The sequence below is a fragment of the Falco peregrinus genome, chromosome 2, assembly GCF_023634155.1.
Source record: "Falco peregrinus isolate bFalPer1 chromosome 2, bFalPer1.pri, whole genome shotgun sequence".
NCBI classification, from domain to species: Eukaryota; Metazoa; Chordata; class Aves; order Falconiformes; family Falconidae; genus Falco; species Falco peregrinus.
This window is the reverse complement of record NC_073722.1, coordinates 4,603,332-4,621,955: the sequence shown is the minus strand read 5'-3', so window position 1 is coordinate 4,621,955 and position 18,624 is coordinate 4,603,332. Positions and strand designations below refer to the sequence as shown.

Sequence of the window (18,624 nt, the reverse complement as noted above, 5' to 3'; positions counted from 1 at the left end):
CAGCACTCATGATGAATTTTCAGTCCAGTACTCTTCAGCCCCCATGTAATCTTCCATGAGCTCCTTGTGCCATCCGGTTGCTGAGGTTACTTGTTTGTTAGCAGTTACTTGTTTCTTTGCCTTACCAGTCTGGAAGAGCACTCTTGCACTACATCGGAGTATCTTTCACAGAAAGCGTAGGATAAGCAAGCTTTGTTGCTGGCCGTCAGTTTGCTAGCCAGGTCTGTGGTTAGCTGCCGCCTTTACTGCAAGTGTCCTGTTTACTTAAAGTTTCCAGAAGAACTTCATCAGGAATTTCTTCGGTGGCATAATTCAAACTATCATTTACAGCTTCAGCTAGCTCCACATCTTCAGTAGCTTCCAGGAAACAGGAATCATCGCTCGTGTTGTCCCACTCGCTGTCTGACAGCAGGAAGTCTCGAGACAAGCTTTTTTCTAGAGATACTGAGCTTTTAGACAAGTCTGGCACGTCAGAATGCGGTTTTACTTTTTCTTCTGTGTTCCCCCTTTCATCCATTAGAGTATACTCTTCTTCCTTTTAGAGGTAAGAATATTAATTATTCCATACGAAAATGGTCTTCAAACCTTTCAGATCAGTTAAAAGTTTGAAATTCATCCTGTCACATCTAATGGATACTACAGAAAGCTGGCCAACAAGACAGATTTTCCAGCATGTTCATTTATAGCCACGTTAACCTATGGAAGCCTATTTTAATAGGAGAAGAAATTTTCTGTTTTTCTAGCAAACTACAAGTATTCTGTTGTGTACAGCTTCTTAAAATAATACAAGGTTAAAACTAATTTTAGTGTCTGCTTAAAGATACTGACAGGATCTGAAAATGTATTTAAATTACACTTCCTATGAAATAACACTAACAGCTATTGATGATCTGCTTAAGTAGAGCTTAATGTGCCATGCTGCTTTATGAAATTTAAAAGTGCCATGTGTAAACTTAGAAGTTGCAAAGATGTCAATTCTTATGGCCTACTCGGTGGAAGAACTATTATCTTCAGGGCTTAGAATCCGGGTGCAGCATCAGGTTGGTTTAAATATTCTCCCTATCTCTGTGGGTAAACATTAGTGCTTTAACACACTGAAACGGCGCTAAGTGAACTTCACCTTTGAGGGTCACTGACTTAAATTTGACTTTGACTCAAGTGTTCCAGGAACATTTTTATTTCGGCTGGCCCAGCACGAAGTCAAACACGCACAGCAGAGCTTAACTGGGGCAGTTTTTCCATGCTGCACCTGCAGCGGTCTTGTGGTTTATGCCCTGGGGACCGCTGCTCAGACCAGGCCAGACCAAAGGCTCGAGTCCTGCTGCAGTTAGGCTGTTCTAGTGACTTAGCATCATCTCTGCTGACAGGCTTTGAACTTAAGAATGAACAGATGGAGCTACCACACCAGCCCAGCTGCTCTGGGGGAGCTATTCTATACCTGTGTAATGTATATGTACTGTATGGAGAGAGAGAGAGAGCGCGCTATCTCCGTATATATGTATAACATACTGTCTGGAGCTCAGCAGACTGCATTAGTGGGCGTTTTCAATCACTTCCAAAGACAGCTTTACTCACAAGAACTTTAGTGTACCGACAGGACAAAAACATACCTCTTTAAAAAGAAACGGGAGACATATCGTAGGTGGTAGTGGAAAACCTAAATCAAATATACAGCATTTATTAAAGTTAACATTCCCAAAAGTATTAACTGTAATTGCTTTGAAATCACAGAATACTTACTTTGTGATCTGAAGTTTTCTTCTCTGCAGACTGGATCGTGACACTTCTGATACCAGACTTCCTTCTTTAGATCTACTAGAATCCTAAGAATGAAATAATTCAGTTTTTAGTAACAGTTCATAAAAGAGGTGAATGCATACAGTAGGAAACAGACACTAAATGAACAGGCTTTGTTTGCCTGCTTCTATGAGTATCGCCTTCATACTCTTTACATACTTACTACTTACTTGTTTTGTATAGTCTATTTGTTTCAATAAACTTCAGGCTTAAGTTAAAAATACGTTCCTGTTAAGACTAACATTTGAAAGTGCAATGTAGTCAACTTCATTACGTTCAGCTTGGAAGAAAAAGTCATTAAAGTAAGATTAGTATATGGGAGCTAACTGTGAGATCAGATTTGTTGCTGCTGCTGTTACAGATAATTTCATTATAAAAGCCAGATAAAATCACTATTTCCTGTCAAATGTAGACCACCCAGCTTTTTCAGCTGCGCTTTAGAAACACCAAGCTTCAAGCAACTTCCTTGAGAAACACCAAGTTCATCTAGCATGGTGGCTGCGGGGGGGTCATACCCTTGTTTCTCAAAATCATTCCTTATCTTTCAGTTATTTTAAGTGTTACATATTTTGAAGTTAAACATTTTCTACTAATGATATACTGCAATTCTAAGGTAATCTAAAAAACCTGACTTTCCAACACTTATTCTGCTAAAACTAAGAAGTCTGAGTCCTTGTCGAGTCATTAGCAAAAGTCATCTTGACTGAGTGGTGGCAGGAGTTACTTTTGTCATTTTAGTGTATGTAATTTAAGAATTAATGTAATTTAAGAAGCACTGCAAGTGAATTTAGAAGTGGTCTGTTTTCTTTACCTTATTTCTGATTGTTCAGATTCCTAGCTAAGAAGCATCAAAGCATGGTACCACTTAACAGCTTTAACAATCTGACTTGTATATTAGCAACCTTAGGCACGCATTTTAAATAGCATCAAGATTACTTCACAGAAATATTAGCAATACAGGTTCATTTGGCAGGGGGAGGGGGAAGTTGTGGGACGTTTTTTTTCTTTAAAAGTAGTATTGTATCCCCACAAAGTAAGAGAGCAGAAATTGTAACAGGTGCTGATTCTATCTGTATGATAGAATCTATCTATCCTTTTTTTCAGCATTTTTACAGAGTAACAGTTAAGCAGGCAAATAAATAAAGCTGTTTTAAAGCGAACAGTTACAGAACACACATGATGTTGTTACTTTTGTGAGCTCTTCCAATATTTTCACACCAACGGTAACCAGAAATATCATACACAAGTTTTTCTTCCTGAGAGAAGTAACGCCATTGCCGTATCCCTGGGGAAGAAAAAAAAATTGAGTAAGTTCTTTAAAAATAATGCTGCAGAATAGCGATTTGTAAATAGCAAAGTGGTCTTTACCTCCTTGTACCCCATCTTTATTAACCAGAGAGCGAACAAAATAATCAATTTCTGGATACGGTGACCCCTGATAACCTTCCATGGAATCTGTTAAAACAAATGCCAAGTATACGTACCATTACTGGCTTTGCCGTTGTAATACGTGACACTGTTACACATGATAGACTGTAGGCAGGAAGCGTACATGAATCGCACCAAATCCTTACACAAAACTGGAGCTAAATTCACTGTTACCTTCCCGTAGGTCTTTCAAGTGCTACCCCTGCCGCACCCCTGCAGCGCGGAGGGACTGGGACAAAGTGTGACAGCTACGGGAGGGCAAGTGGCATTCAGGTGCTGCAGGACGCTGCCTCCTGCAGAGCGAGCTGAACAAAAGCCCTCTGAGAGGTCACCAGTGTGTAAGTCACTGTACAACTAACTTAAGAGTACTGTTTTTTCCGTACAGTAGAAAAGGCTTGAGGTACCTCTACTGCTCCTGGTAGTTCTACTGTTTGAAAAGGACGACATTTTTCTCTCCTCCTTTGAAAAGCCACATGACAGAACTTTTGTGTCATCCCTTACTCTGAAGAATAGAGAGGATACAAAGGAAAACACATGATTCTTACAGCATAACACACCACATACTGTAACATATCATAACATAGCCCTGGGCCACCAGCTCATGGGGTTGGCGCAGAGTCCTCCAGAGGACCCTGCTAACCTCCGCCAGTCTGCGATTCGGCTCGGTACGCTGCCTTCCCTACCTTTTGCTATCCCCCTAGCACTTTTTCTTGTCATTCGGACCATTTCCTCTGACTTGCACCGGCAGAGGGCATGGGTTCCTCCTCCAGAACAGCACAACTTGGTTCCTGGCAAAAATCCCAGGACCCAGCCATATTAAGCACTGCCGGTCCACACTCTTCCAGCAGGGTTTGCTCTAGATGTAATATTTACGCACATATATCCCTTGAAAGGCTTCCTTTTTCTCCCCTCTCTCTCTACAATGAACTGCTTTTCCTTGCTGTGTTACTAGCTGGAAGCCAAATGATCACTGAAGACTAAATTCGACACAGCAGAATTTCTCATCCATGTTTATGGCTGACTCAGCTGATTCCTGTGGTCTGAATACACCACACTGTTGATGCTACGGGGCTGCTGGCAGCGGTTCAGGGTAGTGACTATTTCAGGATATAAAAATCGAAGTCACAAATACATGTTTTTATAAAAATATTATACATAATACCATACAGATGGCTGTACCACTTGAACCTTGCCTGCAGCAGTAACGATTAGGATCATCTCAAGACAGAGTCAGTGCAGGGTTTAGACAGATACAGAGAACTTTGATTATCGTACGTACCAGTATCCAGCCTAAGGAGGGATCTGCACCAAATGGGAAATCTGCTGACAGGCAAGTAAACATGTACAAAACCCCTTTTTCTTTTAATCATACTTCAGAAAATATTTAGACTCTTCATATTTAATTGACTGGAAAGCTGTAATTTTTCCTTTCAGAACTATACACAATCTGACCAAATATAATAGTTGTTACATTTCGGCATTTTGAGTGAGGCAAGTGTATGGAGAAACGAGGCACAACTCAGAAGCCGTACCACACGTTCTGTGTTCTTTAAACACCTGAAAAGTAGTCCCAAGGAATTTGTTACTCAAATCCAATTAATTCTGCGGGAAGTGCCTAAGTTACACTGTAACAACGTTAACAGAATAACTGCCCATTGACTGGAGTTAATCATAACTGCTGCAGGAAAAAATAACTAAAATATTTTAAAATACGCATTTTAAACTCCACCAGAATTAAAGAATTACCTAACATTGCAGATCAAAGAGGAAAGAAAATATGCTTCTTCCAAGGAGACATCCTCTTCACAGTTAGGGACAAACTTATTATCCTCCGATATCTTCAGAATCACATTTTTTCCTGCTTTTGATGATTTATACATCCGGAAATTTCTATTCTTTGTATAAACTCCTACAGGAAAACATGTATTACTTAACATAACAACACTGGCTCAGATTTAAGGTACTCCGTACTCATAAATTAAACAATTTTCCTTAGGCCCAGCTACAGGTCTAAGGAACGGACAAAACCTATTAGTGACTTCAGCTCACACCCCATAGATGATGCACACACGTACATTTTTATGTTACAGAAGCATTAAGACAAACACCCAACACCTCTACTTAGGCATTTTAATCATTCTGACATGATCATCACCAGAAATTTCCCTTCAGCCTAAGAAATAGGTGCTTTCACATGAACTTTGTGAAATACAACTGACCCCAAAAAGCTGCAAAATTATTTTAACCAGAAGGACCTTCATCAAGCTTTCTCTTTTCTGTGAACCACACATCACTTGTCTGAAGCATGTATCAGGAAAATTTAATTCCAATCTCAAAAACAAAAAAAACAAAAAAAATGAACAGGCATCTTAAACATGGCCTAATTAAGAATTTATTGAGGATGTGACGAGAATGTCACATAGCTTTCTATCACTGCAGCCTCATGACAGCAATTCAGTATTCCAGTTATTTTGATTTGAGCTTTTCAGTTTTGAGGTAAAGTGTGTAACATAAATATTGAGGATGGTTAATTTTGGGGGACTACCATCAGATTCTTAAAAGGTGATGCAGTAAATGATTTGCTTTTCTTTAACTTCTGTCCATGAATATGCTCGAAGGATTTTTGAACAGTAGGTGCAAAGTAATCCTTCTGAAGAAGCAATGGAGAAGCCTTCCATACTGCCAAATTTGGGATTATGTTTCAACAGATCAGATATACTGAAGTGGCCAGCAATAAAAGCGACGCTGAATTCCATGAGAAGAATTTGAAGGAATGGGGGTTCATCAGAGAAGGCTGAGAAAAACCCAAGATAAAGTCGGCAGCATACTCCATACATAACAGACTGCTGTACAAAAGCATGCCAAGCTATTTTCGTTTCACTGAGACAAGGCACAAAGCAGTGAAACCAGACATGGGGATGGAGAAGGGTGGAACTTTCAAACTGTACCTTGACTATGGGTGTTGTGCTCCTGGAGATTTTTAACCTTTTAATACCGTGGGTAGGCTAAGACCAGCTGGGCCATGAAGTGCCCAACCCAAAAATTCTATTATTCTGTCGTTAAAACCTAACAAATGCCATTCCAAACAGGGGAGGAAGGCTCAATTCATGCGTATAGAACAATGCAGAAGGCCACGCCTGTAAGACATGTTCCATAACTGAGCAGCTTTAATTCAACTGAAATGACAAAAATGCAATATATGCTATTCTTTTTTAATCGAAATAGGAGCACTAAGTCCTTAGGAACAAAATTAGATTCTTGTGTGGCAAGAGTTTCTTCAAATAATTAAATCTAGTAATATAAGAAGTTTCGTGGATCAAGAATCTAAGGGTCCTTTGAAGTACAGCATTTATGATTGCATTTTCAGCATGTATTGTATTTGGTTTAAATTCTGACCATAGGGACACAATAAGAACACTGTTGTTCTTATTAGCTGTAATCAAATATTAAGAAACGTCTCATTTCTCAACCTTTGCTGCATCCCAAAAAGCACTCTTATATTTACCTAGATCCACAAAAAGTTGCTTGTTGCCTTCTTTATCATTTACCATTAGAAAAGAAAAATCCAGATTTTGTCCCTGGTGTGATGTTTCTGTATCCTTCGTTTTGTGAGCAACGGCTGGCCAGCCTCTGGAAGCATCTTCGACAGCTGCGAGGTTTGTAAGAGAACCACCTAATCCAACTGCTTCTGCGGAACACTGGAAAACACATCCTGCTCCTCCTTCTGGAATCACAGCAGCAGCTTTACTCTCCATTAAACTTATGGCTGGCTGCAAAATGGTTCTCACAAAGTTACCTTAAAAACAAACAAAAAACCCCCGAGAACAGCTAACATCATTTATGAGTCACAAAAGAACAATTCCTGTACAAACATTTTTCAACACAGCCAAGAGGGAAGTGGTTGGTGTTCAGGTTTGGGGTTTTTTTTCCACTTCTGGATTTTTTAAAAATATCTTTTGACCAGCCCAGTACAAAATGGTTCTAGTTAGTAACTAAGAATTTCTTGCCTGGCAAGAAATTTTACTAAACTTTTTTTTTTTTTTTAACAAAACTGGAGAAAATAAACACTTGTGCATATATTAATTGTATCACACAGCCACAACCTTCCTCTTTGCAGTTTTACTACTGAGAACAGAGAGAACTGAAAAGCAGGATGGCTGAGCAATGACCTCTGTAGAAATACAGACAACATAATGAAACTGAAGTGCATAGGCTGTCACTAGAATTTCCCAAACTAAATTCAAAGTCCCAGATGAAAGGGCAAAATTGAAATAGAAATCTTCAGTATCTTTCAAAAGAATTTCTCCTAGCCATCACAAGACCTGTGCCACTGCAGTTATTAAAAGCTTTTGACAGACTACATCTCAAGCTGCTGCGATGCATGGATGATCCTGACTTAATGATTAATATGAGGAAGAATTTTGCACTGAAATTTCTGTGAACCTGAGTTTTCCGCTAGAATGTCAGAAACTTAACTGAACAAGTTCAGTTTCAGCCTTCAGGCTAGCTTAGCAGGAACATTTCTGCGGATGAACTAGGCTGTTAATAGTAAGGCTTACTCAAATGCTTAATGTAGGAACACTTGGTTAATGACAGTAGCATCAAGAACGAAGTAGTCGAGGTCCCTTGTAAAATGTAGTTTGATTTAATATTTCAAGTACCACTGAGTGAAACTCTTCGATACACAAGTAAAGCATTCCTACAGCTTTGCTATTACACAGCTTATTTTTTTATCCTGTCATAGGTAGTTTTTAATCATTTAGCTGAATATTTTTGCAGTAGTTAATGACAGCATGTGATGACATTAATGAACTCAGATTTAGAATTCTGAAGAGCTTGTGATTGTCCGTTTCACTACTGCCTTACCTAATTTCACTTTCAGAATGACTGAAAAGGTTTACTTGCAGCTTCACAGCGTATTAACTGATTTAAGAGTTTGACCAGGGCTTACTCAAACAACAAATTACTTTTTAAGAAGTATTTAGTAATGGCTTCTCAAGCTCCCAGTATTGTAATTCAACTCCCACTGTACCTCCAGGCACTGCTAGATGGTAACCAAAGACGGACAGACAAAACCCATAGCCAAATTACACAGGACACTTAACTAATGAGCTAGAATAAGCAGTGGAAGCTTCTACTGAAAGAACTGACTAATGTGATTTAGTTATCAAGATCACAGGCTAAAATTGCTGTCATACCAAATTATTTATCATCCACGTGTTACTTAAAGAGTTTTATACTGGCAGAGGAGTTAAAGGCCATACTTCTGAACTACAAATTGCAGTAATCCCATTTAAGTCTTTGGGGTCTGCAGCCGTTACCGCAGTGTCACATAAGTGACTGCTCTGTGTCACGCTTGGGGCTGTCAGCCAATATTAAAAGCACTTGCTTATAACTTTGACAATCTGCTTAGCTTGCCATGTGAGCTACTACTCATAAAGTTTAGGGACACAGATTCCACTGCTCCTAAGAATGATGAGTAGTTCTTTTAATGTTAAAAAAAACTGAAAAAAAGATTGGTTCTGAGAAACTGTATTGCCTCTCTGCGTTGGAGTAAGGATCTGAATTCTGGCTTGAAGTGATGTTTAGGCCATGGACCACATACATATATTAAAAATATCTGGGGGAATAAATTCTGTACATGCAGACAGGCCTACAAAACCTCTCCTTACAGTTTGCTCTACTTCTCCAGGTGTTCACGCTGACAAAACCTTTCACAGATGGTTCCTCAGAAGAGCACAAAACATGTTTCAACCCTACACAACTTTGATCCAACAGCACATGTGTTCTTCCCATGAAATAAGCAGACAATTCAAAAAGAAAATCAGATTTTCTCTAATGCCATATGGGGCTAGAAAGAAGCCCAGCACCATGTCATTAATGATAGTATCACTGTGCTGTCATTAATTACGAAAAGCAAAGAGCCCATCTTCCTTGTGCTCTATACAATCCCCTACTAGGCCATACACAGTGCACAGTTAAGAAGCTACTTAGGAAATACTACATTTCTTTTTTTATACCACCTGTGTAAGCTTTACTCAAGACTGGAATGAGGGGAGCTGCAGAGCTAGAAAAAGAGGTAAGGATGAGAAAGGAAAAGGAAGACTGGGAACAAAGACAGTCAGACAGATAGTGACCAAGCTGACAGCAGAATGAAAGCAGGAACCTGAGTGGGACCAAAATTATGAACCAAACATCCTCAACTTTTCCTATTCTACTGCCAATGAAAACCCAGTAACAAAGAACACGATCTCTTGTAATCCTGCTGCTGTTGTCACAGTTACTCCTGAACACAAACAGTAGAGCTAAATGTCACAAAGCCAAATTTCATCCCTTCTAATAACGCCTGAGATTATTAATAGGGTACTATATAACTGCATTTCTGCTTCCGCTTCCGCACCCTGCGTGTTTGTTTTAAACAAAACCAGTAAGAAACAAAGGCTACAAAATCAAACAATCAAGTATTAAGAACTTACAGAACCAAGGCTGCAGGTGCAATGTTAAATAACCCAAAGTTCTGCATTTGTAGGTTGATACAGATTTTAATTCCACCACTGGGGAAGCTGTTTTCCATCAGTTCCTGCTTCACTCAGACAAAACTCAGCTGATATTTTCTTGTGCCCTCATTGTTTCACGTATGTCTATAAGCCTGCTCTACCGCACACCATTCAGAATATATATAAAAGAAGAAATCATTAATTTCAACATTAACTTTTCTTAATGCTCACCACTAGTAACTCAGTGCTTCACAAACAGTATTTTAAAAGTATCTCAAAATACTTCTGTGAAGTGAGGAGATTATTAATACACTTATTTTAAAAATGGAGTCAAGATAACTCTGAACTGGCAATTCTTTGTGTTGGAGTTCCCCTATCCCATGAAATCCCAGCTTACATCAACAACTAAAATTGCTTTCAGCTTTCTCTTAATCATGTTTATGCACAGGTGGCTTGAAAACATCGTCGTCCTGCCTTTCTGACCCTCTGCTGAGCACAAACCAACTGTATTTAGAACCAATTATTGTAGCTGTAACTGTTAAGGCTGACACTAACTTGAAAATTAAGGAGTCATAGTCACTCCGTAAAAAAAATGTCGCATCAAAAGCTAGTCTTGGCAGTAGTGTTGTAAATAAAGCATACAGGCACAAAAAAAGTTACATTTTTGCAGACATAAATGCTAGTTATAGAAAAAGGAAGCAGAAGATGAGTTGAGAAATAACGAAGCTTAATGAAACAGAAACAGGTAGCCATTTCTGCTGGGAATACTTACTTGTTTCCACATACAATTCCATTAAAATAAATATTCAAATGTGAGATGGCACCGTACAAAGTCAAAACCTCACATTTGTTTTCTAGATGTAAGAGAAAAGAACAGACTTACCAGCATGAATATTATCCTTAAATACAGCCTTTTGGAGTAGAAATATTAAGTGTCGACTAAATTTTTCATCAGTACTGGAATCTAAATCCAAGACATCTTTGGCTGAACAATTTACATCATAAAGTTCTTTTAATTTTTGGCTGACAAGCTGAAATTATAAACATTAAAAATGCTAGAGAAAATAGCACAATTAACAGTGGTATCTATAAAACCTATCACAAATGCACAGTCTACATCTTTTTTTCAGATTTTTCTCATTTTGAGCATACAATTAATTTAATTCAAACTAATTCATAAGATAGCAAATTTTAACCAAATTTGACATAGACTTTATTTCCTGAAATAAGCAAGTCACTGAATACACTTAACAGTGATAAGCTGAGCAGATTTTTCAGTTTTTAAAGTTGAATTCTAATTTAGTAGCTTTATCTTCTGGGTTTTTTCCACCACAAAACAGTTCACACTGTGAAAATGTTTGCACTGCAGGCTTAACTAGAATGGAAGACAGAGGCTGTCATGATGTAAAGGGCTGGTATGCTAATTCACTGTTATGATGTAGCTAATTCATTGGTATGACCCAATGGACACTAATAAGCAGAAAATATAAGATGTCTGGCTCTAAAATAGCTCTAAAAACCTTCCATAAGCTAAGCTTGTGATTACCCATGTTGAGACTGGGGCTTGGAACCTAAGGGTCTGGAAGCTTAGGGGGTTTTAGCATCTCAGATCCTCCACCCAGGAAATCCACAGTTCTCTTCTTAACCTGAAGAATCTAGTTTTCAGAACTGATCCGGCACTGCAGAAAATCCCTCCAGATTCTATATAAATGAAGGGTTCTTTACAAAGGAAGGACCACAATCGCCTTTTTATTTCTTTCCTTTCTAGCTAGGAACATTTAAGTGTCACAAGTCTCACAAATAAATGGCCACTCACAAAGAGATTCTATTGGAATAGAAGATATTCTTCTAAAAACCTGCTTTACTGCCCACTCTGTCATACTGAATTTGCAGTGGAGCTCATTTTCCAACAAAATTTGCAATAAAAGGGAAACGTGCACTATTTAAGAAAATTGATAATTACCAAAGATATTTAACTGTAGGTACCAAGTTGATATGTGCAGTCACCTGATGTTCTCTACATCATCATTTAACTCAACTATAATGAACTACTGTCTGAAAAGACCTCAAGTCAGGAGGGATCCGTCTAAGCCTTGATATACGACTGTGCCAGCTGGCAAAGGAAATTAACTGAGTAATCTCCGAATGGAACTTTTATTGATGCTGCTATGAAGACTACTTAAACATTCCTTCAGTTTTACAGCTTTGAAATGGCACAGCACATAAAACAATCAGCAAGAGCAAACATTGTATCAGTAAACCTACAGTGGATATAAGCATTCCAACAACCATCACTCTCTATATTTCCATTTCACGTAAAGAAAACCTTTGCTTTAACTAAAACAATACTTTTTACTTCATTAGAAATAACCACTAGGTATACAATTCTTTTTCATTTTACTACAGAATAATCAAGATGAAGTGGTAAATACTTTGCTTTCATATTAAATCAACAACAAATTCATATTAATCTACAACATGACTTTGCTCCAGTTTACCTCAATTAACTTTGCAACCATACTCTTGCCATCTGCATCAGGATTTGCTGGTTTGTAGAACTCCAAATCGAAATACAGTTTGCAAGCATCTTTTTCAGGAATTACTTCATAGCAATGCATAAGACTTGTTTTATAACCTTTACTAAAGAAAAACAAAAACAAGTCACATCTCATGATAAACGTTATTCATACATATCAGCTGCAAACAAGGATCCCACAAGTCCTAAATATTTTTCAATCACCCATATTAAAAAAAGTAGCAGCCCTATAATGCTTTGAAAACTCTGTAACTAGTTTCAGCATCAAAACTATTCTCCTCACGCCCCCACAAGTCTTACAATACATACTGTCAACAGAAATGCTATTGAGAATTTAAGGAGCAATGGAAACTACAGTAAAAAACTTAGTAAGTTATTGTTTATATGTCTTAAGCACTGAAAATGAGATTACGTAGACTTTTTTCCAACTAAACCAAAAATTAATCTCATTTTAAAATTAGGGGAAAAAAAATCAAGCTTACTTTTCATATAAAAATCGGACCTTAAGTTTTCTTATACTTCATAACCAAATGTTTTATTATAAAAGAAAACATTGGGGAAAAGGGTTCAGCACATGATCAAATTGTCAATACTTGAAACTACATTATGCAAATACAAAACCAGACATTTATATTAATGCCCATTTAAATTGATATATGACTAATAGAAATATGTTTGTGTCACTTGTTGGTATGATCTGCTGAGGAAAGCTGACAGCAAAAGTGAACCTACTGCTATTAGATTTAAGTAAACAGGTTTCTTAATCCACAGGGAGTAATGGCAGTCTGCAGCTCCAAAGAAAGCAGAAACCCACGACAGAATAGATTGGTTTGTCCTTAGGAAGATTTTCCCCATTGCCAAGATGAAACCTCAGGCAACCCATTACAGCTCTGTGCTAGTCAGAGCAGCACATGGCTGCTGAGAATAGCTCTCCGGTAAGAGCTACTACTAGATATAGCACACTGCTATCTTATGGTAAAATATAGGGTACCTTTTCAAATACTCACGTGTAATAAAACCAAAGTTCCTTATATGATGTCACAAGGTAAAACCTCTGTGCACTTTGTATGTCCTTTTCCAAGGCAAATACATGAACATCCTTTTTAAAATAAAAACATTGAAGTTTTTTAATTCAAAGAACCAGTTAAAGTCTTCAGAAGTTCCTATTTGACATTAATTTCTTTGGTCAAAGGTTAGTAAATACTGGAAAACTACTAGTAGATCACTTATCTCTTTTCAAGCTAAGTAGCATCTGTTTTTAATTAAGAGCAGTGTTCTGATTTCAGTTACACGAGTAAAAATTTGAAGCTTTTCTTTGCTGCGCATTAAAGTAAACTCTGTTTTCTCTGTAAAGGCTTCATTCTTCTGATCAGTGGCAAGTGCATCTAACCAGAAGAGGAACAATGTCCTGAACGGAATAGCCTCACGGGCATGGTGGCAGCATATGGCTTTATAGCAAATATTTCGACTTTATATTGTTTATCCAGAAATGGAAATCTGAAAAGAAAACACAGAAATATCTACTGCTAAGCCAGCATGAGTGCACTTTGGAAAACAGACTGTCAGGATTACTTAAACACCTAAAACAGCATGGAGAAAAACACAGTACTTTCTTTAAAAACAACAATCAATCTGGAAAGTATTAAACTGAAACCAGAGGATACATTTTGCATAACATTTGGTTCATCACTTCTTATCATCTGAACTTGCTGCTCTGCTGCCACTGGAGAGTTATATTGCTATATTTTGTCTCTGCCTCCTGTTTATCTTTTTTATGTTCCTCAATCTTTTCCTTCTCTTTCTTCCTACTCAGCTCTCACTACCTTCCCATTCTCCTGCCAACCCTGACAGCTTGCCCACCTGCAGAATAAATAAATCTATCACTACAGTGTTACCAAAAAGCACTTATACTGTTGGAGGTTAATATCACGTATCAATTCCTATGTTAGAACTAGTACTTCTTAAAGCTACCTCCAGTATAGCATGATCTCCTACAAAGATGAAAAAAAAAAAAAATCAAAACAACTTGCTGTTTCAGGATTGGGTAGAAAGAGTTTAAAAAAAAAAAAGAAGAAGAAAAAAAACCTTGCAATCTGATAAAGATTTTACTGTCAACCAAGCTTTTAAATGAAGTTCAACCTTGAAAGTACCTAACGAGCAGAAACATTCACCTAACAAATAATTTACCTCTTCGCAGGTTTTTGCATACTGGAAAGCTTCAGCCTGCCGACAAAATATTTTCCAAACAGAGGATGGCTCAGAGGGTTTGGACAGTTTTGGTCTATAAACTGGAGGAAGAGGGTTCCTTTCATAGTGAGATGCTAGTTCTTCCACTTTCTTCAGCCTTTCTTCCCATTTTCTCTTAATTTGTCCTAAAGCAATTACAAGTTGTCAAATCAGAATCAATTTCTGTTTGTGACTGAATTGTAATATATCCTGTACTCATCACTGGTCTTGTTTTGTTGAGCGTACTTTATTAATTAACCGAGTGTAGCCAATATTCCAAATCAACACCCAACCTTGCTATGATACCGATTTTAACATTAAATCTTTCTACACAGTTTTGGAAGTAAATATCTTCATAGTCATTTTGGGTCTGGCCGAGCCCCACAGCACCCTCAGTGCTGTGCTGGTGGCTAGAAAGGCGGTGACAACACAGCAGCGTTGCGATGCCGCTGAGCAGCACTGGCACAGCATCACGGCTCTCTCCAACCTGCCCCCGCCTCACCTGTAGGCTGGGGGTGGGCAAGGTCTTGGCAGGGGACACAGCCAGGGCAGCTGACCCAGACTGACCGGTGGGATGTTCCATACCGTATGGCATCTGCTCAGGTAGAGAACCCGAGAGAAAGGAGAAGGAAGGGGGCGGTGGGGGCATTTGTTATTTACCACGTTGGTCTTCCAGAGCAACCGCTACGGGTACTGAAGCCCTGCTTCCCGGGAAGTGGCGAAACATCACCTGCTGATGGGAAGTAGAAAATAACATCTTTTGGTTTCTTTCGCTTCCCTGTGTACAGCTTTTGCTATTGCTTCATTAAACTGCCTGTATCCTGACCCACATTTTTTTTTTCACCCATCTTATTTTCTCCCCCCTGTTCTGCTGAGAAGGGGAGTGATAGAGCTGCTTGGTGGACACCTACTGACCAGCCAAGGTCAACCCACCACAATAGTAATACTATCAAACTTAGTACTACCAAATATAAACACAACAGAATAGACACAATAAGGGAAGGCCTAGAAAGTTTCATTTTTGTTTACAGAATGATATTACATTCCTTCTCAAAAAGCATACAAACTGTGTTAACCAGCCAAACAATATCTGCAAGGAGTGTGAAAATATAGCCCTGTTATTTCTGCTTTATGGTTGGAGAGACAAACGAGATAATTAATTTGTATGGGTGCTTGACTTCCCGAGAAAAATTGAGATTTCAGTGACTCTAGTTCTAAGCTCTGTATCTGAAAGTAAAAGAACTCCACCGTTGACCTTTGCTATTGATCAGTAATACTTTCACCTGCTTTAAAATCTCCTGTACTTTCTTGCAAACTTAAGACAACAGTCTTATCTCTGTTCAAGAAACAGCACGTGATGCAGTAATGCTTGCTATCTTGCAACCTGTAAACTAGTTACATAAAGTAATCTGAATACTACAACGCCATGTAGAAAAGCATGAACACACATTAACACATGTATAATTATTTCTAAGTATAATTAACCTTTTTTCTGGGAAAATGCATTGCCCCCCTGAACACTGGCAAAATAGTAAAGAGCACTGCTAAGAAACTGTGAAACAGAGGAAGAGGGGCAAGAAGTAACAAAGATCAAAGTGCATTATTTTTGTTCTGCCCGGTATAACCACTTTGTACTCCTAACCACCTCCCAATTGCAATGAAAGATGAAAGTTGAACTAACTATACTCAACAGTATTCAAATCTTTAACAAGCTGGATCTATAAGGTGAGTTTGAGTGTATTTAAATATTCTTGTGGGCCCCAAAGCCCGAATTTTGGATCCTCTGAATCCCCCTCCAAGTTTTCCACAGTAAAGGCTCCTGGACACTTGCGTTTCTGCCCACGGTACATCTGAGCCTGCCTTTGTTTTGACAGTTTAACACCTTTGTCAATTCTAAATAACAATGTTTTTTCTCTTACAGGGTTCAAACATATTAACTCTATAGACCTTGGCAGTCTCCAGACCTGTGAATTTCCTCCACTCCCTTTCTTTTCATGCAATTAAGTTTCTTATTTAGGAATGAAAAATGAAAATACAGACAGCAATCAGCATTTCTCAGAAGTGCTAGCAGAACCCTCAGTTTCATTTTGATGCTGTTGTAAATTAATTGATACCGTAAAAATTGTAAAATAAATTCATTTGGCTCTGATGTAAATTAATTGGGTGCAAAAGACATTCCCTACATGAGCACTTTTTTACAAGCTGGCCATTAAAAAGAAGGGAAGTAAAGGAAAATTCCCACAGGTATCTACTAATTTTAAACTTCCTGCTTAGACCAGGACATACTTTTGCAGAAACACAGCTGGGAGGATATCTGAGCCTGGGAGAAGGCTGATGACCCTTACTTTAAACTGAAATCTATCACTGTTCTTGCAGCCCACACACTCTTGGATTCTCAGCAGCCCAACACATCAGGTCTTTTCAAGGTAACTTCGGTTCCTGTATCAAATATACCAACACAACACATCTATTTAGAGCAGGTACAATTTACACTTACATACTAGGTGTAACTACAGACTAGCTTTCTGAGTTTACTGGGAAATTCCCACTTCATTTTCCTCCTTTCTGTCCCACCAGAAGTAAGAGGAGTACTTGTTTTTATTTTACTTGCCAGAAAGTGATTTTGTTACCAACATGTTTGCACTTTGGTGTTTTTGACTCAGCAGTATGAGCATGTGAAGGCCCCGGGGGGAAATACACTTCCTGGGAGATGACTTAAAGAACTTGCTATTTCATTTCCCCTTTTGATGGAAGACTACCTTTTTAGTGATGAGGACAGTGAAAATCTTGTAATTTTGTACCTTTGATGCCTAGGTTGGAGGTTTTTTGTTTGTTTTGTTTGTTGGTATTTGTTTGCATTATTGTTTGGTATTTGTATTACGTATGTCCTTATATTTTAGTAAGCAAATAAACAAAAAGACCACATGCTCAAAAATCTAGAACAATGACAACAAAACACACTACCTGCACCTACTGAAAAATGAAGCTTAGACATGCAAATCAATCGCTACTCCAAATAACACTGCTACACTGGTTTCCTGGCTGGTGCGTATCATGTAGCATAGCTCCATGGCAAAATTCATGCTCCTCAACACTACTAAATTCATGACATTTTCTCCCAGCTATCGACTCAGCCTTAGAAGAACGTATTAAATAACGATGCTAAATTTCTTAACATTAGTAAAAGTTAGCGTGGTTATCCTTATTTTGAGCTGAACCGTGGCATACCAACAAGGACTACTCACCTTCCCTCAACAATAACAATGAGCACCAAATTTTCATCTTGTGCTCCTAACAGAAGTAGCTTCTACGCTTAAGTTCTGAGGAATTTCATGCAACGGGCAGGATATTAGACCTGGTGATAAGACCTCAAAAAGCAGGCCCGTTGTGAGAAGCTGGAAAACGCAGTTTCTAATGTTAATCTTCGCTCTGCCTCTCGCTACCAAAGGTCGATAGACAAATGTGAAACTAACTGACCTGAAAGTTAATGATGGAGCCAAAAACAGGCCCAGCTGCAGCGAGGGGTTGTGCAAGGCGGGATGGCGGGGCGGCAGGATGGCGGGGCGGCAGCAGGCTGGTACGTTCAGGTTCAGACTGCACTTGCCCACCAGCTGTACCATTCCCAGGCTTTCACCTCACAGCAGCAGGAGATAAATCCCACCGTAAGTGGAAGGTTCTGCTCCGATACAGTCAGGCACATCCGCGCTTATCCAAGCTGGCTGGAAAGGGAAAGACAGCCTGTCATTTGACAACGACCCTCAGAAATCACAGAAAATAGCAATTATCTTCACGAAGCACCGTTCCCTCAAAAAAGCGGTTGTGCTTCCAGCCTGCGGAGGAAGAAAAAGGCCCACACCAAGAGGGTTTGGGCCAAGCCAAGCACAGCAGCAGTAAGCACAGTGGGACGGGCCGCTGCGGGCTCGGCTCCAGCCCGGTGACACGTTTCCCCCGTGGGACAAAGCACGGCCGGGGGCCGGCCCGGGCTAAGCCCCGCGCTGGGCAGAGCAGGCCCGGCGGCCGTAGCGACACGGGGAAGGCCACGGGCGGCGGAGGGGAGGCGGCCGCCCCGCAGGCCCCCTCAGGCGCGGCGCTGGGTCCGGCCGCCCGCCGCCTCCCCTCAGGGCCGCCGCGGAGCAGGCG

General features: G+C 39.3%; 1 protein-coding gene across 7 annotated transcripts; it reads right to left on the bottom strand.

Annotated features, from left to right (window-relative positions):
* Positions 1 to 120: 120 nt before the first annotated feature.
* Positions 121 to 18,480, bottom strand: PRIMPOL (primase and DNA directed polymerase). Of its 7 annotated transcripts, none has more exons than XM_027777423.2 (16): positions 18,341 to 18,480; positions 17,962 to 18,203; positions 16,830 to 16,923; positions 15,145 to 15,217; positions 14,446 to 14,630; positions 13,266 to 13,357; positions 12,221 to 12,362; positions 10,606 to 10,753; positions 6,731 to 7,021; positions 4,972 to 5,134; positions 3,630 to 3,727; positions 3,166 to 3,252; positions 2,974 to 3,082; positions 1,741 to 1,823; positions 1,611 to 1,657; positions 121 to 535 (listed from the first exon to the last, which is right to left on the bottom strand). In XM_027777423.2, the coding sequence occupies exons 4-16, from the start codon at positions 15,209 to 15,211 to the stop codon at positions 230 to 232; spliced, it is 1,818 nt and encodes a 605-aa protein (XP_027633224.2). In that variant the 5' UTR covers positions 15,212 to 15,217; positions 16,830 to 16,923; positions 17,962 to 18,203; positions 18,341 to 18,480; the 3' UTR covers positions 121 to 229. The 7 variants fall into 7 exon arrangements, with proteins under 7 accessions (XP_027633224.2, XP_027633220.2, XP_027633221.2 ...); XM_027777419.2 differs by lacking the exon at positions 18,341 to 18,480 and adding an exon at positions 17,730 to 17,879 and having other exon boundaries at positions 17,962 to 18,303; XM_027777420.2 differs by lacking the exon at positions 18,341 to 18,480 and having other exon boundaries at positions 16,771 to 16,923; positions 17,962 to 18,303.
* Positions 18,481 to 18,624: the final 144 nt, after the last annotated feature.